Source organism: Corapipo altera, unplaced genomic scaffold, assembly GCF_003945725.1.
Source record: "Corapipo altera isolate COAL_440 unplaced genomic scaffold, ASM394572v1 61, whole genome shotgun sequence".
Lineage (NCBI taxonomy): Eukaryota > Metazoa > Chordata > Aves > Passeriformes > Pipridae > Corapipo > Corapipo altera.
In genome coordinates this window covers 849806-875161 of record NW_020884910.1, presented here as the reverse complement: position 1 = coordinate 875161, position 25356 = coordinate 849806, and the positions used below count along the sequence as shown (strand labels likewise).

The 25356-nt window shown below is 43.8% G+C and overlaps 1 protein-coding gene, 1 long non-coding RNA gene and 3 other non-coding genes across 8 annotated transcripts in view; 4 read left to right on the top strand and 1 right to left on the bottom strand.

The window, feature by feature from the left end:
• LOC113951863 overlaps positions 1-2932 on the top strand; it is a 5647-nt gene extending 2715 nt beyond the window's left edge. For 2 of the 4 annotated variants that reach the window (XR_003529304.1, XR_003529303.1), the window contains exons 2-3: positions 2261-2419; positions 2607-2932. This is a non-coding gene — a long non-coding RNA (uncharacterized LOC113951863). Of the gene's footprint in view, positions 1-2075; positions 2184-2260; positions 2420-2606 lie in introns of those variants that run through there. The other 2 variants (XR_003529301.1, XR_003529302.1) reach the window with 2 other exon arrangements.
• On the top strand, positions 1653-1724 carry TRNAD-GUC. The gene has a single exon. It is a non-coding gene; the product is annotated as a tRNA-Asp (tRNA).
• TRNAI-AAU lies at positions 2120-2193 on the top strand. Its single transcript has one exon. It is a non-coding gene; the product is annotated as a tRNA-Ile (tRNA).
• On the top strand, positions 2468-2539 carry TRNAD-GUC. The gene has a single exon. It is a non-coding gene; the product is annotated as a tRNA-Asp (tRNA).
• Positions 2933-3188: 256 nt separating the features above from the next.
• CPOX (coproporphyrinogen oxidase) lies at positions 3189-12069 on the bottom strand. Its single transcript, XM_027653401.1, has 7 exons — positions 11659-12069; positions 11429-11572; positions 10644-10754; positions 9552-9693; positions 7208-7426; positions 5343-5447; positions 3189-3504 (listed from the first exon to the last, which is right to left on the bottom strand). Exons 1-7 carry the CDS (start codon positions 12059-12061, stop codon positions 3417-3419), a joined length of 1212 nt encoding a protein of 403 aa, XP_027509202.1. The 5' UTR covers positions 12062-12069; the 3' UTR covers positions 3189-3416.
• Between the last annotated feature and the right edge of the window lie 13287 nt (positions 12070-25356).

Below are 25356 nucleotides of genomic sequence, written 5' to 3'. Positions count from 1 at the left end.
GAGACACTTAATTCAGTAATGTTGTTTCTTTAGAAACAGAATAAATAATGCCCAAATACTTGGCATTTCTTATGTCCCGATATGTGAGGATAAGGATGAGGATGATCTCATGCAAAAGACTGCACAGGGAGATCAAACTCAGCAAAAAGCAAAAGTTTTAGATTACATCTGTTATTTCATCTGCCTATGGCATGCAAGATTACTGGAAAGCACTGTGTTTTATTGAAGTTGCATCACATTTTGTGGCTCCTGGCACACAAATTTGCAAATGCTCTTTCTTTACTGAGCAATCTCCTGCTTTGAAGGTCTTATCGCAGTGGTTCTGAAATTAGTTTACAATGAGATGAAGTCTACTCACAAGAGCAGAAACATAAAGTAAACTTTGCAGCTTCTCTCTTCTCTGACTAATGTTTTTGTTATGACACTTCTTGGTCTCAAAATTCTAACAAAATCCATCAGAAGTGTGTTTCTGAGCGAGCATAAGAGAGAGTTTAAAATCCATATTCTGCTTACAACAGGCCTCTTTATCTGGCCTCTGGAGTGGTTGTATTGCTTCAGTACTGTTTCCCGGAATCTTTTGATCAGCTTCCTGAGGGCTGTGGTCTCTCTGATGCAGAAAAACCTACAGTCTTGGAGTCCCACAGGGTTAGTGACCCAGCAGTGCTGCTGAGGGGCCACAAAAGGAAAACACCGCCTGTTGAATTTGGAGCACGTCAGGGTTGCTTTTTTAGGTATATGACTTTTTGCAGATTCTTCTAGGTCTGTAGCTAATAAAATAATTATTTTATGTGGATTGCCCACAATTTTTAAAGCCACTACATATCATTGGTAAATAATGCTTTTTCAATTTAGAAGCCGTCATTGTGTGGGTTTCTGTTTCTTTCTTGTTCGTGCACATCTGGGTTTTTCTGCTCTTTTTTTAATCAGATGTATCCTGTCCTATTTCTTCCTAACTAAGTGCATATTTTCTTGCACTGGATCTATGACTGTCTCCTCCTACCACATATTTATTGTTGTTGTAGTGGCAGCTTTGGGATCTTTTCTGTGGAGAGGGTGGGAATGTCTGTGTTAAATGTTGCCTGGTTTTGAGGCAGCTCTTGCATTGTCACGATACATTTATAAATGCTTTCTCTATGCAGACACTTGCCTTCTTTTTGGCTTCCTAGTGGTTTTTATTATTGTATTTTATGATAGGTGGTGTTAGTGGCAAACGAAACAGCAAAGGAGAGGATACTTGAGGAGTTCAGCTTAGCACTCGTACTGACAGTTTGCGAAGGAAAGGGCTTGGAATTTGGTGATGTCCTCTTCCTCTACAACTTTTTCACTGACTCACAGGTATTTGATTCCTAAGTATTTTCTACATTTTTTAATTTAATGTCTTGATTTTACAAGTTGTCCAATTGACTTACCACCTGAGGAGGGGTTCAGTTTCCTCTGAGAACAGGTGGTTTCACCACAGTAGAAAACAGGGCTCCCCATAAGTTTAGGAAATGTGCGTGTCCTTCCTTGGTGCAGCATTTTCCTCGCGATTCGTTATCGCAATTTTAGGGAAGGTCTTGGAGCGCCGGGGGCGGGCAGGGGTCTCACAAGGTGCGGGGGGTGGCGCAGGTGCCTGTTGGGGTGCGTGGGGAGGGACAAACCCACCACCGCGCTCCTCGTTAGTATAGTGGTGAGTATCCCCGCCTGTCACGCGGGAGACCGGGGTTCGATTCCCCGACGGGGAGGTGACATCCGCTTTTATCCCCCGGGACCGCTCCTGCCTCCTCCGGACCCCGTCCCGCGGCGTGCGAGGGAGGGAAGGTGGGAGGCGGCTCTTTTCGGTGGGGCTTCCCCCGCGCTGGGAGCTTCGTGTCCGTGCAGAGGGTGCGGCCGCGGACTGGAGGAGGGAGAGAGTAGTGAAAAACGAAAGGTTTTGAACTCCCCTTTTTTTTTTTAGCAGCACTCGTCGCCCCGATTAATGCCCGTGCTGCTTTGCCGCGGCTCCCTGGAATTACCCGCCGACGCGGAGTTTAACGAGAGTGGTCGTGGTAGCGCCGCGGATCCGGTCCCGGCAGGAATTCCACCCGCGCCGTGCCCGTAGTAGCGCCTCAGGTGCGCGCACAGGGGAGGGGTGCACGAAGGCCGGTTAGCTCAGTTGGTTAGAGCGTGGTGCTAATAACGCCAAGGTCGCGGGTTCGATCCCCGTACGGGCCACTTCTTTTTCTCCCTTAAAAATGAGGAGATGGCCGATTTAGCAGAATACTACTTAATTTTATTTTAGTGGCGGATGGTAACACGGAAGTGAACGCGGTGGCCCCCGGCGGGAAGCTTGACTTGGGCGATCAGACGGCGACAGCGACCTTGAGCCGACGCGGGACATGTCCCCACGCCGCCCGGGCGCAGGGACAGCCGTCACCCGCAGCTCCGGAACCCGCGACAGGTGAGGTCGTACGCCGTGGTGGCAGAAGGGGAATCTCGGGCATCCCGCTCCTCGTTAGTATAGTGGTTAGTATCCCCGCCTGTCACGCGGGAGACCGGGGTTCGATTCCCCGACGGGGAGGTGGAGCTGTCGTTTTTTTCCTCAGGCAAGGGGAAATTGCACTCGGCCTCCCTTTGCTTTTCCCTAGACGTTCCTCGACGAGGTTTGTGCCGGGAGTCAAAAGAACAATCATTCCGGGGCTGGGAACAGTGTGAAGTGCTATTTAGAGACCCTCGGGGCAATGGGCAACATGCTTCCTGATCCATCTCTGACCTCCTCGGCAAAGGAGCTGATCTGAGGCAGGGGTGTTATCCTGTCGTGACCACAGCTGAAATGCTCAATGCTGAGATTTTCTCCTCAAATGGACAGCCAGCCTTCCCCTCAGGTAACACGGTGCCCCAACCCGGATTCTCCCAGCTACTCATCGGCCAAGTCGTGCTACTGCAGCATCCAAATACATGTGATTAAGTACCACCTTTTCCACAGCTTCCCGAAAGCAGAGTTTAAGGTTTAAAATCTTATCAAATATTCCCTTTATTCTTTACAAAAATGTGTTTAAGCATCCAAACATTTTCTAAGGGTAAGCAGTGCTATTTAGGCACAGATAATGCTTTCATTTCACCGGGAGAACACTTCACAGTAATTTGCCATTTTGCAGTCAGTCACATGAGTTGAGAAAGTCCTAAAACATGCACAGTAGCCCTGTGGGGCCATCACCAGTCCCTTCACAAGGCAACAGCAACAGGGGGTGACAATATTAACCCATCAATCAATCGAAAAGAGTGAGTTCACGTATTTGCAAGTTGTAACAAGTCTACAGCATAATTAAGGCACCAGGCAAGATATAAATAGACACAATGAGACGCCATGCAACAGCAGTGCCAATGAGCTGGTTTGCAGGCGTTCCCGTTCTCTCAAATGGCTCAGTGTGAGCAATCCATCTTCTTCATGATCCGTGTCAGTGCACCCAGTCTTTGGGATTTCGCAGAACCTCCAGGATTTCTGCTTCTTTGGAGCTCTCTGGCGGGGTGTGCATGTACTCCCACCTGCAGGGAGAGGGGAAACTCACTCAGACTGCCCAGCTGGCTGCCACCTCTCCTGGACCAGGTGGTGTTTGGACTAGAGTTGCCTTTTTTGGGCATGCAAAGCTAAATACACAGTTGATACTCAGCTCAGGAGACATATATGTAAGTTCAGTAAAAACAAATATTATCAGCACCGGGGTACATAGGAAAAATGTTAGCTTCCAACTTCTGAAAAAGCTGGAAGAACAAGGATAAAGGGAAGAGCAATGCCCCCTTGCCCCAAAATGCATGCAGGTTGATTTGCAAAAATCTTCTAGCAGTCTCTTGTGACCCACTAACATCACAAGGAAGATGAGTAGCAAAGGAACCCACAGAATTTTCACAGTGAGGACACAAGATTTAGGTTTTCCGGAATATGGACTGGAAGCTCTACAAGTCCTTGTTGAATCTTGGTTTTAAAAGCAAAGGTGATGAAAGATCACTTTTTTATTGAAAAGGCAATTAAAAGAGGCGTGACAGAGAAAGCATCAGCAGTCAGAGATGGGTACACCCTCTTTCCATTTTTTTCACCAGTAAGGAACCATTCCTGATGTGAAGCAAGCTATTTACACTGATGAGAACAAGCAAAACCAGATCATCCTAGAAACGAAATCAAACTGGTGCTACACTTCCAGGTCAGGGACTCATGTAGTGTTGGCAGTGGGATGAAGGTATATGGTGAGAACAGGACTGCCTTCATGGTTAAGGGGCAGCAGGCAAAGGGAGGAAGGAGGCAGAAGGAGGTCACTAGTAAACTTTATGGAATTCATGATAGGGTCTGTGCTACTCAGTGTTACCTAAAAGCAACCTGAAAATGGGGGTAAACAGTAAGTGACTGAATTTGCTGATATTGCAAGAGTAAGCAAGATGGGTTAAAACAAAAAAAGCAGTTGAAAACATTTAGTATTGAGCCAAGCAACTGAGCAATAAAATGGCAGGTGAAATTCACTGTTGATTGGTGTGAAGTGATGGACACAGAAAAAGCTGTATACAGATTGAGTTAAATTTGAGTTCAATTTTATTGCCCAGAAAAGACTCTCACATTGTAACAGTTCTATGAAAAAGCCAGCTTAATGCTGAGCAGCAGTCAAAACCAGCAAACAGAATATTAGGACTATGAAAGGAATAATGAATTAAAACTTCATTATGCCACTGTATGATCTTGGATACACAAATGTATCTTATGGTGTTGGTTCCTTATCCCTAGTTCAGAAAGGGCACAGAAAACTTAAGCCTAGAGAAAGTGGCAAATGTGATCAAAACAATGGAACAGTGACTGTGCAAAGATTAAAAATACCAGGAATCGTTAGCCTGGAAAACTGGCAATGAAAAAACAGAAGTTTGTGAAATAAGCACAGTTATGGAGAAACACAACAGCAAGAAAATCATGTTACTCAGTGAAAAATCAAATGAAGTCATCAGAGGCAAGTTGAAAACGAAGAGGCACTTTTTCATACAACACACAGTTAAACTATGAAGCTCCTTGTCACACTTTGTCAGGACTGCCAGAATCTCACATGATTTCAAAGAGCTACTAAACAAAAATCCATGGAGCAAGGAGAGAAAAATCTATCAAGAGGTACTAAGCAGAAAAACCATCCATTTTTTTGTCAGAAAATGTCTCAGCCACACACTACTGGCAACTAGCTGAGTATAGGAGATCAGAGAAGCATCTGCATGTATTTGGGCAGTTCTTGTATCAGGCATGAACTAGCCACTGTAAAGTGATGGGACACCACGACAGACCTTTGATTTAATCCTATTAACTATTTTAATAAGAACAGTAACCTACCTGCAGTCCCACATAGCTACAGCCTTACCTTGCAGTCAGGGGCAGAGACATAAGAATGCTTTCAATCCTTGATCCTGGTGTCAGGAGGCCAAACTTTGTACCTCTGTCATAAACCAAGTTGAACTCTACATACCTACGGGGAGTGAAGAGATGCAAAGAAAAAACAAGGTTATTAGCAGAGGTTGGTTGTGCCTTCTTCAACTAGCAGATATCAAACAAAACTGCCTATCTTTCTGCTGTGTTGGGTGTCAGAATGAACCCTGTTTTGGAGTGAACTGTTCTTTAGCATCCTCTGCAGGAATGCAATTATCACCTTGCCACTCCACAAAGCACAGGGAGTAGTGACCTTGGCAAACAGACTAGAGCAGACAAACTGTTCAAAGGAGAGCATTCTGCAGGCTGCTGTACTCTGCTATGCTTCTCCCAGGCCTCAACCCTGCTGACAAGCTCGACACCATGTTTACCTTGGTTATTCTCTTTTGTGTGGTGGCATCAGACATAAAGAGGGGCCTTAAAGGAACTAAGAATAACCAGAGAAAGAATTCTACTGTGCAGTCCTCCATGCTGAAGGACACATAAGCAGAAAGGTCTGAACAGTATTTTTTGTTTCTTGGGGAGATCTGGAAAGAAGCAGATGTCAAACAGCTTCAGAATGCTGGCTGGGAGTTGTAATATCAAAATATACCACTTTTCTGCCCACAGTATAGGAACAGAACAGTGACAATTCATCAGGGATTATCTTAGTACTTAGTAAAGACATGTTAGTATTTAACAGAGATACAGGAAGGGAAGAGTTCTTACCTATCTGCAAAAATGGAAAGCTTTACCTAGCCAAACAACCTGCAAACAGACACAGGGAAATAGGCAGGCCTCAAGAGCTGGTTCTGGCTGCAGCTTAAAGAAGCTGTTCCCCCTTATAAACTCAGCAAGTTTGCTAAATCCCATCCACAGAATGGATCCTGGAAGCCCCACGTTCCCAGGAACAGTCCCACCAAATTAAGTACGCTTGCCTATCTGACTAATGGCTGCAGGCCAGTGATCTTAACTTAAATGCTTATACTCTTTCCACGCCAGTATCACAGATTTCACTGCAGAAGAGACAGGAACTGAAGACCCTACTTCTGCACAAAGTGTGTGTGTTCTCATTTCTCCATGTGCTTACACAATCACAGGATACAGGGAACAGAGTACAACTGTATTGACCAGTGTACTTAAGCTTTTGCAACATTAACAGTTGGTCACATTAGAAGCATCCTCCAAAGTCTTTTAAGCTACAGCAACTTTGGACCATGCCAGAATAAAAAAAACCAACCCTCTGTATCTTTACTCCTTTACAGAAATCCTCATTTCAATGCCAAGATCAGATGGAACAAATATGTGTGTAAGAAGATGAAGGTACTTGAGCACTGTTACTTCTTGACTTTGGGAAGTTTTCTTTCATTACTGAATAGGAAGCACAATTCCCTCACCCTCAGGCTCCTCATGTGACAAGGGTAGTCCTATATCCCATGTGATTGGGCTGCAGGAGAGGTCTGGATTCAGGACACCAAGCACACCCATACCCCTTTGCCTGTTGCACAGCAGCAACTTCTCTTGGTTTTTGAAAGAGCTGGAGAGAAACCGTGGCATTTTGTTTGTGTTGCTTGTATTCTAACATAGGAAGGTGGGAAATACAGATAAGGGCATGCTACTACCTGCTTTGCACCCCTTTTGGCAACTTAGTATTGGATTTCAAAATCAGTTCTGTGCACAAAAATGCTGAAATTCTCTGGTGAGCTTTTTTAGCCCACACTACAACAGGACATTAACCTGTAACCATGAAGAACTAGCTCAGTTTTTTTCTTGCCAGCATAATCCACCTCCTGTGTATTCTTTAGCTCCTTCAGTACTCACCGTCCTCTCCGAAGCTGCTGCCATAGCTTTTCCTCTGGTGTGAAGGAGTCGTGGCGGTGCTTTTTCACAATGGGAATGTAACAAGGCACAACAGCTTTGGCACAGCTCTTCACAAACTGGAACACTTCCTCCTTGGAGGGAGAGTCCACGTCGTCAAAGAATATGCCTCCAATCCCTCTTCGCTCGCCACGGTGCTTGATATAGAAGTAGTCATCACACCTAGAAGAAGTACCAGATATTTATTAATATGGTCCACAGTATTCAAAGCAATGAACAGAACTCCAAACAGCTACGTGGCTCAGGACTAGCACTGACCAGAAGTCAGTTCCTGCATTGCCCAGTGCCCCACTGTTTTACTGACTACCGAGAGCCAGGATGGTGCAGCACCCTCTGGAAAGCACTCCTGTGTCACTTACAGGAAAGCTCTGATTAGACGGTCTCTGCAAAGCTACATGTCACCACACAGTCACTGAACAGTCACACTCAAACACCATGGCAGCTGCACCCACATGGAGTGATCCAATCCATATCCTCTACCTACTCAGAACAGGGTCACCTGATCTCAAAACTTCGCCCTAAGAGCTCTTGCTAGATTTCATTCCCAGCATTATATGCAGATACCAAATTATTTGTACAGCTTTCAGTTTAATTCAGACTTGGAAGAGAATTTCTTTATTATTTTTGCCATTCTAGTAAAAGAATTGATTTTCTTCATCAAAACAAAAGGAATCTAAAAACCTAAGACCAGATAAGAAAGCAAGTGTCATGGCAGCCTTCTTTGGAAAAAGGCTTTTTAATAGTTAAAACTTGTAAGATTGAGTCATCATAGCAGTGGCTTTTCATGGCTCATGTCCAAGTATATAAATGTGTAAGGGCAGTTTATTCTACAATAGAAAGGCAATTAATCTCTTTTGTATTTACAGGGAGTATGTAGCTGTGCAATTACTATATATAAATGACTAATTGTATCCACACCCTATCTTGCTTATAGTTGCTTTATTGGGCAGTCATGCCCTGCAAGTCTTCACATGGAAAAGAAATGGAAGGAAAATAGGAAGCAGAAACCATCAACATTAAGAACACCTTCCCTTTTAGAACTAGTTTTCCATACATGTGTCCATCCTCAATTGTTCTCAAGCAATATATATGGCATGGCCAAAGCAGAAGAGACATGGAGATGTAACTGATAACCTAAGCTATTTTTTTATTCACTGCGACGATCAGCTTTTTTATTTTATGGCAGCAGGAAGAGTTAAGTAAAAAGGCTGAGTGAGAAATGCAAAAAGAGAACAAGCCTGACAAAAGTCTTAAACCTAGATCAGGAAGACAATGTGGTAAATGTAACAATAGCTTTTATCTTTGAGAAAGGTGGGAAAAGGTCTCTGACCCCCCACAGCTGGCATTACTAGCCTACTTAGGCTGCAAACAACCTGACCTTTAAAGCACATAATCTGAACTACCATGCAAAAACTCCTCAGAGAACAAGACTGTAATCTCAAGGTTCTAAGATGTATCTCCCTACTAAGTGGTTGCCACCCAAACTATAACACCCACTTTATCTCCTGTCCTCAGACGAGACCTAGTGCCTTACAAAAGGGTATCCCCTCCTTCCTGGATACCACACCCTGTGGCAGATAGGATTATCAGACACAGAGCAGCAAGCCTCTGCTCACTAGTGAAGGATCAGATCACTTGTATCTCTTAGCTCAAGAAGAATATTCAAAGTTTTTGCATCTTAGAGATTATGCTGTTGAACTCACAGTGAATTTGTCACCGGGGAAAAAACTACAGCATCTAAATCATGAAGCTTCTACATTAAGGACAATTTCCTTTACTTACCCAGAAAAAAACAGAAAAACAAAATAGGCCATGATGGTCAGAGTGAAGACAGAAAAATCTGAGTGGGATTTTCAGAACTGCAGCGCTGGCCCAAGAGCTCACACTGAATCATGCACATTTACCATGAGCTCACTGTAAGCAGGATTTGTGCAAGTCCATGGGGAAAAAATCTTGTCCTGGTTTAACACTAGAGGTTAAAAAGAATTTTTAAGTTACCTAGTGAAGTCTGTGTCTTACAACCGCTCTTGTAGAGTCAGCCTGTTTTTTATTTGGGCTATACACTTATGATCCTAGTTGTCAGCCCCCTAATTTGAAAAACTCAGGCTTCTGTAAATAAGAGATTTCTTCAGACTACATTCTGTCCCAGTACACTTCTGCTAATTTTTCTTAGGGTTTGCTGATACTTTTTAAAAGGCAGCAGAACCTACAGTTCTTAGAGTACACTTAACTGGCAACATCTAGTGCTGCTTTCTACTCCCCCCCAAGTGCATCTCTCTCCACATACCATTTCTTGTACTTGGGATACAGCTTCAGATCGTGCTTGTCACAGGCTTCTTTCAGAGTCTTGTGAAAATGAACGGCATCCTCTTCATTCAGGTAGGTTGGAGTGAGGTCAGTCCCACCACCAAACCACCACTGCTTAGTTCCTATAAGAGAGGAAAACAGCAACATTTTTCTTTTACGCTTCTAAACAGCAAGGTTCATGAAGCATTAACAACTACTTTTAAAATACAAAACAAAATCATTATTCAGTGGTGCCCCTAAGCCTCAATCATGAAAAATTTGACTTCAAGGTAGTGAACTTTCATTTCCAGTGACTAAAGGAAAATATGAAAGAAATTTCAAAGCAGTTAAAACCATTCATTCAGTATTTTGGACCACTGATCCCGACTACAGAATATCAGTTTCACAAGATGGGCTGGCAACTCTTATTCAAGAATGCAGAAACATTTTACTGTGTGCCAAAGAAAGGGAACATCGTTATTACATCCAGGGAAGTAACTGGCTAGAAATGATCCATAATGCTGTGGCAAAACAACTGAATGAAAACTCTCTTTGAGCTTCTGACAGTACATACACTGTCACAAGATACAGATGGCCCTTCAGTGTTTGACCACCTAGACAGGGGTCCCATTTCTGACAGTGCCAAGTTGCAGAAAGTTGGGGAAATAAGGCACAATGCAGTTAGTGATCAGTGTTTCTGACAGTACGTCCTTCCAGCTGCTGAGACAAAGGCACATCATGACCAGAATGTTTATCAGCCCTTCACAGACATTTCTTCTAAATTCTAGGATTGCTGCTCTGAATGTATTTCACATTAATTTACAACCTCCTACATTTTTAACTTCGATCTGAAACCCCTGGTATACTCTACAAAAAGGAAACCCCTTTTACTCTACCACATGCACTCATTACGCTCATTTTACAAATTCACAAAGGCCAGAGATAAGGAGATCCAATGCTAAACAACAGATTCTTGGCACAGCTGGGAACAAACCTGGACTGGTTCTTAACCTCTTACCCTAGCCATGCGTTCACGCTTCCTTCATGTGGAGTCATACATTTCATACGTGCTTCATTGGATTAAAATTCTTACCATCTGCTTCTTCGATTTCAAAGTATCTGTAGTTGAAGTGCATGGTTGGAACATGAGGGTTCTTTGGATGGATAACGGAGCTCACACCCATGGCACAAAAAGGCAGCTTCCCTAGATAAAGAGATGCACCATGAAAGCCCTTAGTTTTTCAAGAAACTTCATTTACTATCATTTAAGGAACATCGCTATTTTTCCTTAGGTTTCGTGACAGGAAAACTTCTCATAATTATTAGTAAATGTGCAATTCACTTCTCATTCATGCTCTTCTGGGCACCTTTTTTTTGGCATTAGTCCTAAAATGCAGCAACATGTTAGAGAACCCATTAAATGAAGACCATTTAAAACATAAGGCACTGCTAAGGGTTTCGACCACCCCCAGTCCTCACAACTGCCCTTTGCTACACAAACATGGGTTGAGTGCTCTTTACCCTTCAGGTGGTGTTGGTTCCCTCCCTTCACCTCTTTGGTACATAACTCCTGCACTGTTTCACTATTAAGCTACAGTGTCATTATTGAGAAATCACCCGTGCCTATAATACATTCCTTAAAGCAGCGAGACGGAGGGAGAAGCACTCTGATACATGGCTTTTTAGGGATACGAAAGTCCACCTGTCAGGCTTACCGGTTCGAAATCACCTTGATACAAATGAAACCCTTCGAGCTTTGATCAGTCTGGCCTTCCTCAGGTTCAGCTCAAAGGCCAGACTGCTTTCAGAGTCCCGCACGGGAATACTCAGGTGAACGTGTCCCGGTTCCCTACCCCACCTCCCGGCCGGACACCTTACCGTCCTTGGCCTTCAGAGACTTCCCCCTGCTCCGCATCTGCCGCGCTGCCTCCTCGGACAGGAGCCCGGACACGACGGACACATTCACACCCGCCTTCTCGAAGACCTCGCCGTCCTGCAGTACGCAGCTGATGCCGCCTCCGCCTGCCAAGGCCAGGGGCAGGGTCACCGCGGGGTGACCGAGCCCGGGGGGTCGGTGCCCGCGGCGTCCCCCGCGGCTTCCCCCGTACCTTCCTTCCTCTCCCAGGTGTCGACGGAGAAGGAGGCGCCGGGGTCCAGCGCGGCCAGGGCGCGGCACACCTCCGCCTGCGTCTCCATGATGAGCAGCTCCATGCGGCTCCGCAGCTCCCGTCGCCGCCGCCGCAGCTCTCGCAGCCCGCTCACCGGCGGCGCCATGAACCGCTGCCGCAGCTCCTTGTCCTCCTCGTCCTCCCGGGACGCCGCCAGCGCTGTCTGCCGCCGCCACAGCCCCAGCGCCAGCCCGAGCCCGCCCAGCGCCCCCGCGGCCGCCAGCGCGGCCCGCCGCCCTCCCCGGCCCGCCGGCCCCGGCGGCGCGGAGCTCAGCGCCCGGGCAAGAACAAGGGTGGACGGGCCGCGGACAGCCCCGCGGAACAGCCGCGCTGCCGCCGCCATGACCGGCACCGCACGGCGGGCGGGGAGGGCCGGGGGCCGGGCCGGGGCGGGGCGGGGAGAGGCTGCGCGCCCTGTCTGTGTGGGGAGTGGATTACGTGGGAAAAGACCTCTAAGATCATCGAGTGCAGCCCGTGACCCAACACCACCATGTCAACTAGACCATGGCACTAAGTGCCACATCCAGTCTTACCCTAAACACCTCCAGGGACGGTAAGTTCACCACCTCCCTGGGCAGCCCATTCCAATGTCCAATCACCCTTTCTGTGAAGAAATTCTTTCTAATGTCCAACTTGAAGCTCCCCTGGTACAGCTTAAGACTATGTCCTCTTGTTCTGTAACTCGTTGCCCGGGAGAAGAGGCCGACCCCCACCTGGCTACAACCTCCTTGCAAGCAGTTGTAGAGAGTGATAAGGTCCCCTCTGAGCCTCCACAAGCCTAACAATCCCACCTCCCTCAGCTGCTCCTCATAAAAATTGCATTCCAGCCCCTTCACCAGCTTTGTTGCCCTTCTTTCGACATGCTCCAGCACCTCAATGTCTTTCCTGAATTGAGGGGCCCGGAAATGGACACAGTATTCAAGGTGCAGCCTCACCAATGCACAGTAGAGGAGAAGAATCACTTCCCTAGTCCTGCTGGCCACACTACTTCTGACACAGGCCAGGATGCCATTTGTCTTCTTGGCCACCTGGGCACACTGCTGGCTCATACGTGTCTGTACAGGGTAGCCTGCCCTCACTGGGTGCCACGGGGCAGTGCGAGTGCCCTGTAACCATTCCGGCTGGGTGCCCCCGGAGCTGGGCTGCCTGCGCCGTGTGGATGCTGTGGCAGGGAGAGGCACCTGTAGAGAGAGTGCTGAGGTACTGCAGCCCGCCCAGCGTGGCTTTGGGAGAGCAGGTTATGCTGTGTTTGTGCCCATGAAACATTTCTGCGTACTGCTTTCAAATAACTCGGTAGGACCACTGCAGCTACTTGGGGCTGCATAGTCACTGTGTGAGTAAAGGCTTGTACAGGGCCAGGCATGGCTGGAATAGGGGCAGAGATATGTTTTATTGAGCTATCCTGTGAACCATGTGGAATTGCTCCCCTGTGTGTGGCATAGCTGGTTTTAGAAATTTAGAAACAATTTTTAGAAATTTAGAAACTCACAGTTTTTAGAACCTGACTACTTTGCGGGACCACCAGTTTAGTGCAATGGGAATATTCCCCATGGATCTTAGAGGGTGCATGCTTATACCTTCTTTGTTTTCTCTAAAGTTGAAGCATGTTTTCTTTCCTAATAAAATAGAGGAACTAGAGATATGTGTGCAGTCATAGGGCTTTGATCTCATTGTGATTACAGAGATATGGTGGGATAGCTTGTATGACTGAAATATTGTCATGAAGGGCTACACACTGTTTAGGGGAGGCAGACCAGGCAGGTGCAGTAGTGGAGTTGCCCTCTGTGTGACGCTTGGAATATATCGAGCTCTGTCTTGGGGTGGACAACGAGCAAGAGCTTATGGTTTAGGGTAAAGGGGCAGACTAGTAAGGGTGACATCATTGTGGGTGTTTGCTACAAGCCTCCTGGTCAGGAGGAGGAAGTTGATGAGGCCTTCTGTAGGCAGCTTGAAGCAGCCTCGCAGTCACTGGCCCTGGTGGGGGACTTTAACTACCCTGACATCTGCTGGAGAAGCAAGAGGCGACAAAAATTATTAAGGGACTGGAGCACCTCTCTTAGGAGGAAAGGCTGAGGGGGCTGGGTCTGTTCAGCGTCAAGAAGAAATGGCTGAGAGGGGACCTCATTAATTTATATAAATATCTAAAGAGACGGTTCCAAGAGGATGGAGCCAGGCTCTTCTTGGTGATGCCAAGCAGTAGGACAAGAGGCAATGGGCAGAAACTGATGCACAGGAAGTTCCACTTGAATATGAGGAAGAGCTTCTTTACTGTGTGGGTGCCTACACAGTAGACCAGGTTGCCCCGAGGGGCTGTGGAGTGTCCCTCACTGTAGATTTATTCAAGAACAATCTGGAAGCAATCCTCTGCAATGTGCTGCTCTAGGATGACCCTGCATGAGCAGGGAGGTTGGACCAGATGACCCACAGTGGTCCCTTCCAACCTGACCCATTCTGTAATCACGTGAAAATAAGAATTCAGAATAATAAAGAAAAGGGCTATGTAGAGCCAGATGTTGAAAGGTACTGCATAAAAAGGCCCAGGCCTGCAAGGTTTGTACTCTGGTATGGGACTGTTCCTTGGACACAGTGAGCTTCTGGCATTTCAGGACTGATTTGCACCTGTAGTACCCAAGAGTGGGTCAGTTTCAAAGGTGGCTCTGTGGAAGGCATGGAGATTGATCCCTGCTGCAGATCAGGGCTTCGTTATCTGCCTCTTTTCATTGTAGGGTAACTGGGGGGAGTGTCTGTCTGTATAAAGCGATAATGTTTGCTTGAAGGCTTGGTCTGTTTTCTCATTTCTGATCTGATTCTGCTCTTTGGCAGCAGAGGATGCTGCAAAGCTGCTGAAGCGCTGCAAGGAGGAATGGAAGATCTCTGAGTTGTGCTCTCTTCTGCCAACATCTGGAGGACAGGATCCCTGATGAGCCAGGAAACCTGACCCACTGGAGGTAGGAGTGAAGGAAGGAATGTGTTGTTATTTGCAGAAGAGATCTGTGGCTAAGGGAGAAAGGCACTACCATCTTAGGAGCTTTGGCTGCTCTAAGCAGGTCTTTCAACCATTCTTTATCCAGGGCTGTCTGTGATAGCTCAGTTTTTTCTTGAATTGCATCTAGTGGATTTATCAAAACACTTTCATGATAGTGTGCATTCTGTACTTCCTCTGCTACTTACTGTAGTAAAGCTCTGCTCTTTGGCTGTGGTTCTTAGATGCTACGGAAATGAAAAAAATAAATAAATGCTGAGGCCAAGACATGTAAAACACATTCATGCTGATTTAGTGTGTTGGTAGTTTTTTTCTGTATTAGACTGAATGCAAGCTTTGATTGATAACATCTGGTAATTCAGCTGGATGGGACCTCTGGAGATCTGTAGTCCAACCCCAAGGGTTCAGAGTTCCCAGGCTGCATGATGTTGCACAAGACTTTTCTTGTCCAGCTGCATTTAGGAAACCTCTTTTCCTCGTTTTTTTCTGGGCTCCTGCCTCAGCACTCCACCACTCTCCCTGGGAAGATTTTTTTCTCATATCTAGTAAGAATTTCCTTTGCTGCAAACAGGTTGTCAGATCAGCGTCTTGCTCTTGCTGCTGAAGCACAACTTCTTTACAGCCTGGTCAGGCTACACTCACTGGTGGAGGTGAGGAGGAGTGACAGAGTGTACGACACTCCTACTGTTTCTGTGCTGAAGCCTCTCACATTAGCTCCTTGTGAGGATCTCCTCTATAACAGCACCTTAAGACTGAAACTTCAGCCAAATGCCATGTGCTTTCACTTTGCAGCACTGGAGAAGGTGCAATAAGCAGACAGTGCATCAAAAATGGCACCATGCATAGGAGATGGTTTTTGTAGCCCTATTTATATGTGTACAACCAAATTGTTCTTGCAGGTGAAAAATAGCATTGTAGAGAGTAGTTCAAGCCAAGTTTTTCGCTCTTTGAACTCAATGTGGTGCTTCACCACATTATTTCTGGTTACTTCTGTTTAAAGTACTGAGAATAGGAGCATGTACTGATGTGTGTGAGATGCTCAACAGTGATATGAGGCAAGAAAATGACATCTTGCATTTTGATCTGCATTTGCAGTGCATGGTGTTGGTATGAAGGGTGGGCCTTTCTGTGGAAATAAAGGAAGAGGAAAAAGACACTCAGAGCCAAAAAGGAAAGCCTGGAATTCCTTCTTGCACTTAATTGAACAAGAATTGAATCTGAGGAATTGTACCTTGAGCTAGGTGAAATTCCAAGGTCTTGACCTCCGTTGAAATCTCTACGTCAGTTTTTAAAGCCTGACTGAAAATTTGCACGGTGAAATGACTTTGAATATTGTATCTCTCCATTTGAGTATTGTATCTCTCCGTTTTCATACCTGTATGTGTAGCGAGGATCTTGTGGTAGGTTTTCTTTCCAATGACAATGAAGCGATTTAGATTTGGTTTGTAGCCAAAACCTCTACTGATGCAAATGTGATTCTAGAGCAGGTTGTAGGTGTACAGTGATTTCAAGAAGATTTGATGAACTATACTTTTATCTACAGTTTTATGTAAGGTGACCTCCTATGAAGAAAAGAGTATTGTTAATTTTATTTCTTCATTTTTGTTGTCCTACCTATACTTTAAGAGAGCTCTGAAGCTTCTCTGCTGCTTGTATTTAGGTGCTGTCTACTTTTGTTTTCTTTTTTTTTTTTTAATGAGAATTTATGCACAAAGAGGATATTAACAAAAGAACAAGAGACAGTGCATGTTACAAGGTAACAAAGCACAATCAGGCCTGATTCAGACTGAGACAGGCACATGCTTTCACTAAGGCTGTTTGATACTTTTATTTTGAGCACTAAATCAATGCAGTTGCTTACCAGAAAATGGGAAGAAAAAGATGCGTTGAGAACAGGAAAATTCACCATCAAGTTGGCATTTCTGTTACTTTTTAAGTTAAAAGAACCAATCTCATCCAGTGTATTCTACCACACAAAGCATTTATTGTGACTTCAAAAAGATTTCGAGGGCTTGCAAAGTTAGACAAGCACTCTTGTTTAACAGAGGTCATCTCTAAGGTTTTGCATGGCATTACAAGCTGAATTAATTTATTATCTCAGTATGATTATAGTGAGATAGAAGTAAAAGCTTTGGTGACTGAGCTGAAACAGTAGGCGATGGGAAGGTTATAAGAGGAAGAAGAAAACCCTTCCTTCTACATCTGTCATCTCAGTAATTTGTGTGGAGGCAGGTTCATAAGAATCCCTCTTTTATTCTTTGGTTTTTTTAATCTGGGATTGATTCTCCTGGGTGTATGAAGGAGGGAAAGGACAGCTACAGAACAAGAAGCTGCTGTGCTGGAATTCCTTCAGGCTACCTCCTGGAAGGCATTGAGTTATGCAATGCCTTAGGAAAACCTTTCTTCTTCTAATGATTGATCACCTTTCCACAGTTAATAAAAGAGAAGTGAAAAAGTGAAATGTAGCATTGCCCAAAGACAGTGGGTCTCCTAAAGAGGTTTGCACTAACAATCAGGCTCCAAAATACGCTGTCTGCAGCGTATTTTGGAAATGTATTAGCACTCCAGATCAGGTACTACATCTTCCCAGTGATGAGAGATTTGCCCACTGTTTCCCAATTCTTCTGTCCCCTTCCTTCAGCTCTGTCTTCAGATTTACTGTTACATAGCATCATATTCATAAAACATCAGGTTTCCAAAACCGTATTGCAAACATACTGCATATGTGACTTCATCTAGGCTAAAAAGCCGAAGCACAACCTTCTCTTCCAGACTTCCAAGGAAAGGGAAAGAATGAGCAGGAGGGATCTGTTGGAGAGAATTCTTTTCTCGTACCAAGATCCAGGTCAAACACACTACTCCCCTGCCCTACTCCCACAATCTTTTTTTTTTCTTGCAGCCACTGTAGCTGTTTATGCACAGTAAATGCAATGTTTACCATAATGAAAGTTCATCCAGAAGCCAAAATACACACCCTTCCATTTTCTCTGGAATAATAGGTACATATTGTATGGTTAAGCTGAGTTAGCTCACAAGAGACGTGTCTGCAGCTCTACAGGGCTCCAGAGATTTATAGTCTCTGGAAAGCTCTTGTACAACTACAGAACTGAACTTTGAATTTGTAGATTTAAAATCATGTGCTTATGCTTCCCTAATTTAGTAATGCCCACCAAGAAGCCTTGATTCTAAGGGTGTCAGAAAGAACTACTCATTTCATTATGGTGTAAAATAAGACCTTTCCCACTGTTGCAAGAAAGATGCTAAAACTTTTCTCTGTGGTAACTGCAGCAACTTGGGTTACAAGAGCTGCAGTGCTGTCTTACTATTTTGTCTGTCCATAACTTTTCCTGGTGTAAGACATGGTGGCACAATGAAAGCTATGTTTTAGGTTCTAGTTCATCTTTAATCAACTGGACTAAATTTTTATCCCACCAATAAATTCTAAATTTCTTTTGTAGACTTTGCTGTGGTTTTCAAGATTTTTAAATCAGAGAACTTCTCAATCTGCACTTGCTGATCAGATTTCTGTGTGACACACATAAGTGAACGTCACATAGTATTCAGCAGGGTTTTTTAATAGTTACAGTTATCGAAGTAGAAATCTTGGGAAGGAAGTAGCTGTATTGGTGCCACTGCCCAACACAGGATTAGCAGGAAGACAGTGACAGGGAGGGTTATGATTCATATGTGGAGAATCAACAGGGGGCTTTAGGACAGGAAAGCAGTTTCCATGGAAAAAGATACTATGGTCACCCTTGCTGACAAGGAAGATGACCATTGTGAGAACTGTGGACAGTACACAAGACAGGTGTTGTGGTCGTTTTAAATCTGGCAGTTTGGGACTAATGATGGTCCCTGGCTGAGGCATTTTTAGCCTGGCACTGTGGGACTAGTTTACCACCTGGTGGAACTCCAGGCTTATTGCACCATCTTAATCTCACCCTTACACTGTACTGCAGGGGTAAGGTCGGGCAGGAATTTTACAGAAAAGAAGATAAGCTGTTTTTCCTGCCTTGCCTCCAAAACACTGATGGTAAGGCCTGTTTAGTACATTATTTGCTGTCAAGATACTCTTTCCTCATGCTGTTAGTTCAAAGAAGTTATAACTACAGGTTTTGCCATGGCCAATATTCAATTACCAGTTCTAACTATCTGTCCTGACTAAAAGCAAGCCAAATCCAAAAGCAATATGCCAGATGACACTTCTGCCAGATACTTTCCCAGACTATGCATGTTTTCACTTTAGGAATTTCCTGAACCTGGTGTGATTGATCTAGTTAGTGACTATAAACAGGTATCTTCTAAATGCTCGTTCAGTCTCAGTTGAGGATTTTCTGCACCTAGAAAATCCTCAGGCAAGGAGCATGGTGGTCTGTAGGGCTGTCTAGAACACAGCTTTTCTTAGCATCATTGATGACTCCTCATTCTTGAATATCTGAAAAGACAGTGAAGAATTTTTCCTACACATGCCATCAGGTCTCCCAAAGGTCTCTTCACCAGGATGGAGAATCCTAACCCTTTAGCTCCTTGAATGGTGACCACTGTCACCTTGTGCAAAGTATGTGTCAGGAACACATTGCTTACCTATGAAGTGCATGTATTTCCCAAGTGAAACACTGCAGATCTGCGTCAGCAGGTTAGGGGACTTCTAAATTAACCCATTGTCTTTAGTAGCTTTTTCTTCTCTCAAAACTCTGAGAAAGAACAACGTTTTGTTAATGCCTGGTTTGAAAAAGGGCACCTTAAAAGGCCAGTTGATGAATGTCTTGGCAGCACTCTGATTTCAGTCTTGCCTAAGAGAGAATCATCGTCTGTTGAATCACAACTTTCACTTCCTTCGTTTGCTGAGTTTCTTAATCTTTCATCTCACATTGGTCTAGCTCTGTGGATGGGGAAATGTCACCAAAGCAAAATAGCACACCAGAGATGAACCCAGGGACTGTAGAGGCAAGTCTAGGCAGGAACCTGGGGACTGGGCTGGAGTGGAGAAATGGAGCAGGCCCCATACAGATGAGGGTATTTTGGAGGAGAGCAGACAGCAAAGGCAGAGAGCAGAAGTTTCTGGGGGAAGTTTGTGACAGTTAGTTTGGAAACGACTAATGTTTTTTAAAAGTTAGTTTTCCAAAGTGGGCAACTACCGCAAGGGAGCCCTCTTGGGTAGTGTGGTTTGCAAGGACTGAAATGGATTTGAGTCAGTGTACTGAAAAACACAGAATCAATTCTTTACTGTCTGTCCAGAACTTACTCTGTACAGCTCCCTAGCAGAGATCTCAAAAATGCTGATAAGGTGTAGGATGTTGTAGGGCAGCTGCACCATCTCAGCATCAGACTTCCTTTTTTGTTTATTTATGTAACTTGGCCTTCTTGCCAGAGCACGCCTTGTCATGAGGCATTTAATTGTCTTTTCAGCTTTTAAATGAGTGTCCGAAACAATACTGGATCTCAGCACTGCATTATTTTCCCTTTTGGGAACTTCTTCAGTTTCATTCTTTTTCAGTGTAATAAAACCCAGAGCCCTGTCCTGATGCCTTCCTTCCCTGTTCTTCAAAACCACCTTGAAAATCCCTGGCTAGACTTATCACATGCTCATCACTGGTTTTCCCCAAGGGTCCTGTATCTTGTAACACAAGCCCTTAGGGTTGTTGTCTGGAGAGTACTTCTCATAAGAGAGCTGTTTTCTTCTCATTCTTGTGTAAAACTCCTGCAACTTTTCCTCTCCCACAAGTGTCAAACTTTTCCTCTCTTCTGGAGCTGAAGGCATGATGCACTAGCTGAATAGTTCCATTGCCTCACTTTGGTATTAGTCTAATCCTTCTCTATCACTGTGGTCTGTTTTGTTATATTTAGCTGTAAGAACAGATATTGGACAAACAATATTAAACTGTCTTAGAAGTGTGCATCAAGTCCTTGTGGAACATTATTTGCACTGTCCAATGTAACAGAAAAGTTAATTATTTTTAATACTGCTGTAACATTTCTCTAGATAATTCAAAACCGTAGAGAGTGTTAATACTCTCTATTAGTACTCTGGAATTGTGGAAGATACTGCTCTAAAAACATATTGACTCATTCCTGTTACGTTTTCATGGCATTTTTGTCAGCTTCATGAAAGCATGAACATTTTAGAGAGCAGACAGCTTCCTCAAAGAATAATCTTGGAATATAGAAAATAGGCAAAATTTTTTAGTTCTTATAATTTTTAAACTGACTGATTTCTTGCTAATTTGAAGTCAATTTTATCTGTAGCTCAGTTATTTCAGTTGCACTTTTGTAAAAGACAAATTACTTAACTGTTCACAGTTTTCTATGTTTTAAGTTTTGCTGCACACTTTCTTGTGTAATTTTTTGACGAGTTCTCCATAAACTCAGATGGCAAGTTACAGCTTGCATTGAACAGTTTGATATATTTAATTGACTTGTTCAGCACTGAGGAATTTGAATCTTGAAAAATGTCTCCACTAGCATGTTTTCCAGCCCTTCCTGGAAGTACTGGAAGGTGAACTCTAACAGCTGTCATTCATCAGCTCGAGCAGTTTCTTTGTTTAAAGTACAAAACCCTGGGCTTGTTCTGCAAGGAGACCTACTGGATCCTTGAAGGGTTTGGTTATTATTTAGTAAGTTCAGAAACTGTTAAGATTCCATGAAATTCTTTTTCTGAAAGTTTTCCCAGTAATTTGTAGGTGTGGTGATGGCAGAAGATAAAACCTATGTTTTATCTTATGTTCTTTGTTTTGTCTCGGTATTTCCTTCTGTGTTTCTACATCTAGTCCCTGCTCCACCAGAGTGTTGTGGGAGAGATAGTGGTGATAGTGGTTCTACTGCTGATGACCTGGTATTCAGCATATGGTCTGAGGGTGATTAGGGAGGGGATTATTCTATCACAGAACAAGAAGTCCGAGTGCCTATTGAAATTACCAGGCAGCAGGTTTAAATCAAACACAGGCAAGTTCTCTTTATATAGCACGGTAGAAATAAACCAAGACTGATAGGAGCAGGGTGTTACAGGCGTGCAAATGGACTTTAAAAAGGAAATAAACAGATCATAGAAAGGCTTTTAAAGGCACAGATGCAAAACCAGCCTCTGAGTCTGGCTGTCCCTGAACACCAAATTACCAGATCTCACCAGGAAGAGTCAACCTTGCTCTGATTTTTGTACTCTTTCCCAAAGTACCCATCCCTGGCCACTGGCAGAGGAAGGAGCTTGGCTTTTTATAGGTTTGGTCTGATTCATTGTGGCTGTCCTCATGCTACTGACCCCCTATATCTGTGAAGCAAGAGCGGAATTCATGGTTGAGTACACATCTTCTAGTGTGCAAAAAAAAAGAAATGAAAGTTGTCCTCAGTCACACCACAACCTGTTCATGCTTTTTTAATATGCAAGGTTAATGAGAATAAACACATCTCTTGACCTAAACACATTCCCTAGACTAAAAGTGCAGTAGATCCTGGGATGGTTTGAGAAGAAAGAGTAAAACAGCATCAAATTACTCTTAATTCTGCTGTGGTCTTATTTGCTTAGCTCACAAATATTCAGGGATAGCAAGAAAAAGTCTGGCTTCCAGTGCAGCCCAGTGCCAAGAATGTAATCCACAGTTTGTCCTTAATCCCAAGAGGATTGTCTCAAATGTTTCCAGTGCTTTTGGCAGGAATATTAAATTACAAAATCTAGGATACTTGCCAGAAATAGACAAAAGTAGGTTCACAGTAAAGGCAGTGCCCCTGCTCTATGCTTCTGTAGGAGCAAAATGGCCTGTCAATATGGACTATTACTTTGAAAATAAATTAAAAGGCCAACTTCTCATAAGTGTCTTACAGCAACCCATTCCAATTAGTTCCTAGTACTAAAATATGCACTGTTTGGTGCCTACTGATGACAATTCAAGGAAGTTAAGTGAAGCCAACCATCTTGTGAGTATATTGAGCTTTTCTTTTGAGCTAAAAGCACTTATCTGTCTCATTTCTGACTCAGGCTGGGACCTGAACTCCAGAGCCTGACTTCTGCTTTCTTTGTTGGTTGGAAGGAACTTGCAGAACACAATGGGGTGTTTCAGATTCACTCTGATACAACCAAGGCCAGAGTTCAAAAATTGCTGGTTTTGTTGAATTTACCATAAGAAGGTATTTATACTTTTGTAAAATAAATCCTGGACTATACAAGGAATTCCAAGAAGAGAAAGCTGGAGAATGGTAAGGACTTGGTGTATGTATGTCAAGCCTCCTTTGAGACTTTGAGGCATGAATTACATGCAATCAATACTTGCTTTATTTGTCAAGGTGAAATCCCATTTGTCTTTAGAGAGTGAACTTTTGGTTCTCATGAAATTGTTATACCAGAGTACTGGCTAGGGTACAAGCCCTCCACTAGCAAAAAGGACAAATTATAAACTCTTTAGTCAGTTGATATTGGAAAATTTTCATCTGACATCAGACATGTTGACTTTGACACATTTTCCTTATTTCAGAGACACTGGAACATTTGCACATAGAAGCTGTGGATGCCCCATTCCTGGAGGTGTTCAAGGCCAGGTTGGATGGGGCTCTGAGCAACCTGGTCTAGGAAAAGGTGTCTCTGCCTGTGGCAGAAGGGGTTGGAACTAGATGATCTCTAAGGTCCCTTCCAACCCAAGACATTCTACGATTCTATGATTCTCTCTGTCCCACGTGGCTGCTTTTCAGGGTCTGCAGAGGAGTGTCTGACATTCTCATCCCTTCTTGACTATCCTCCAGTTGTTTCTGCAAGAGATAGAAACACCAATTATTTATTTAGTAATACATTTGAGTTTTATTACTTTATTTGTATTCTCTTCCTCATGCTTTATCAAGAACTGTCCTTAAGATCAGCTAGTGATTTAATTTAGAAATTCCAGCTGTAGCTTACCCAAAACAAACATCTTACAGAATACCAAAAGTGTATAAATGCCACTTTATTGGCTATTATTTTAACATAAGAAGAGTCTGAGCTTCAGCCTCTAGATTTTTCACAGTGCCTACCCCATTTAGGTCCCCTGATTAAACAAAACATAATGTAGTTACAGGAAGCTGGTAACAATATTTTATTGCCACACTATTTAGCACCAATGCTAAGAAGTCTTCATGGACGGTGCTGTACTTTGCTGGTGCCTCCTACTAGACAAGTCTACTAACTCAGGCATGAACCCTGCAGAATCAGTCTCATATTCTGTCAAGAATGGAGTGGCTAAAAAACACTTTCCTCATTTGTATCAGACAGTTGTGGTTTTTTGTGGTGGCAGGAAAGGGCGGAGAGGAAGAAGTGTTGACCGCAGAGCTGCTTTCATGCTTCTCTTTCTTGCTTTTTTTGGTCTGAGGGATATTTATGTCTGCCAGCTGGGGCTCACCTGCAGATGCATGTCTTGTCTCACAAAGCTGATTGACTTCTTAGGTGCTTAGAAGACCTCTACATGCTGTTGAATTTGCACCAGCTATGTTGGAAGTCACATCCTGTCTTACATGCATACTTGCAGCCACAAATGGAAAATAGAACAAATTTTACACTCATTGCTCAAGTTTTGATAGATGTAAACATGAGACAGCATCTACCTTGTTATTTTGATCCTTTTTACAGCTCTGTTCAGATGAAAGGGTTTGAAAGAATGCTGAAACTAGAGGGAAGGTGACAAATACGTGGAGGAGCAATGCACACTCTCCCTCTCTTGTGAAAAAGGTTATGGAAAGCTTAGTAGGCATGAGGCTTGTTAAACCCACATGTTTTTCAGAGAAAGACAGGCATGCATTCAAGGAAATGTTGATGGCAACATTCAAGTTGCTTAAAAAGATAACAGCACTGCTTTCTAAACCTAAGTTCCTCTTCATTTTAGTTATAAAACACTAGTTTCTTTCATCAAAGGAAACTCTAAGATACATTTTTCTTGTTAACCATATACCTAGTGATATTTTTTTTGTCCTATTGAAGATTGACTTGACCCTTTGTTAAAACAATACCACAGGTAACTTGTTAGTGTTTAGGAGAAGGGAAAAAACAGTAGTATTGAGAGAGAAGAAAACTGAGGCTTCCAACTTGTTATTGTCAAAAATGTATGAGACCAAGTGACAGCCTAGTCATCTAAATTCCATACAGCGGTTATTTTGCTTTGTGCCCTCTGTTTTCAAAACCTTGAATGCTTAAGTTAAAGTATATGAAAGCAAGTTATGTACATAGGCTGAAAAAGATAGCTGTCAAAGGCTTTTGGCAAGGCATTTGGACCATCATGCAAACTCCAGTTCTTCAGTTGCAGTGTTTGCTGAGCATCTGTGAAGGAGCATCAGCTGCAGAAACAGCCATTTCATGTGCCTGTACTGCAGTGGTATGTTGGCATTGTAATGTGAGGGATTAAAATACATAAAAAATTGAGTGCACCTGAGAAAATCTGAGGCTAAAGTAGACCCACTAAACATACTGAATAATTAGCTTCACTGTAATCAGAAGCAAAATACCCAGCATTCAAACAAGAAATGCTGGCCTCTTTTCTGTGCACCGACAAAAAACGAAACAAAATTAACTGGAACACAATCTCAGATAGGCTTGGAGTCCTAAATGAAAGAAAGAAAAAGGAAAAGGACACAAATTCAATAACTGAATTCAAAGCCTCCAGTAGGTCCCAGACTCATCATGGGAGGATCCAGGAAGAGTGGAGCCC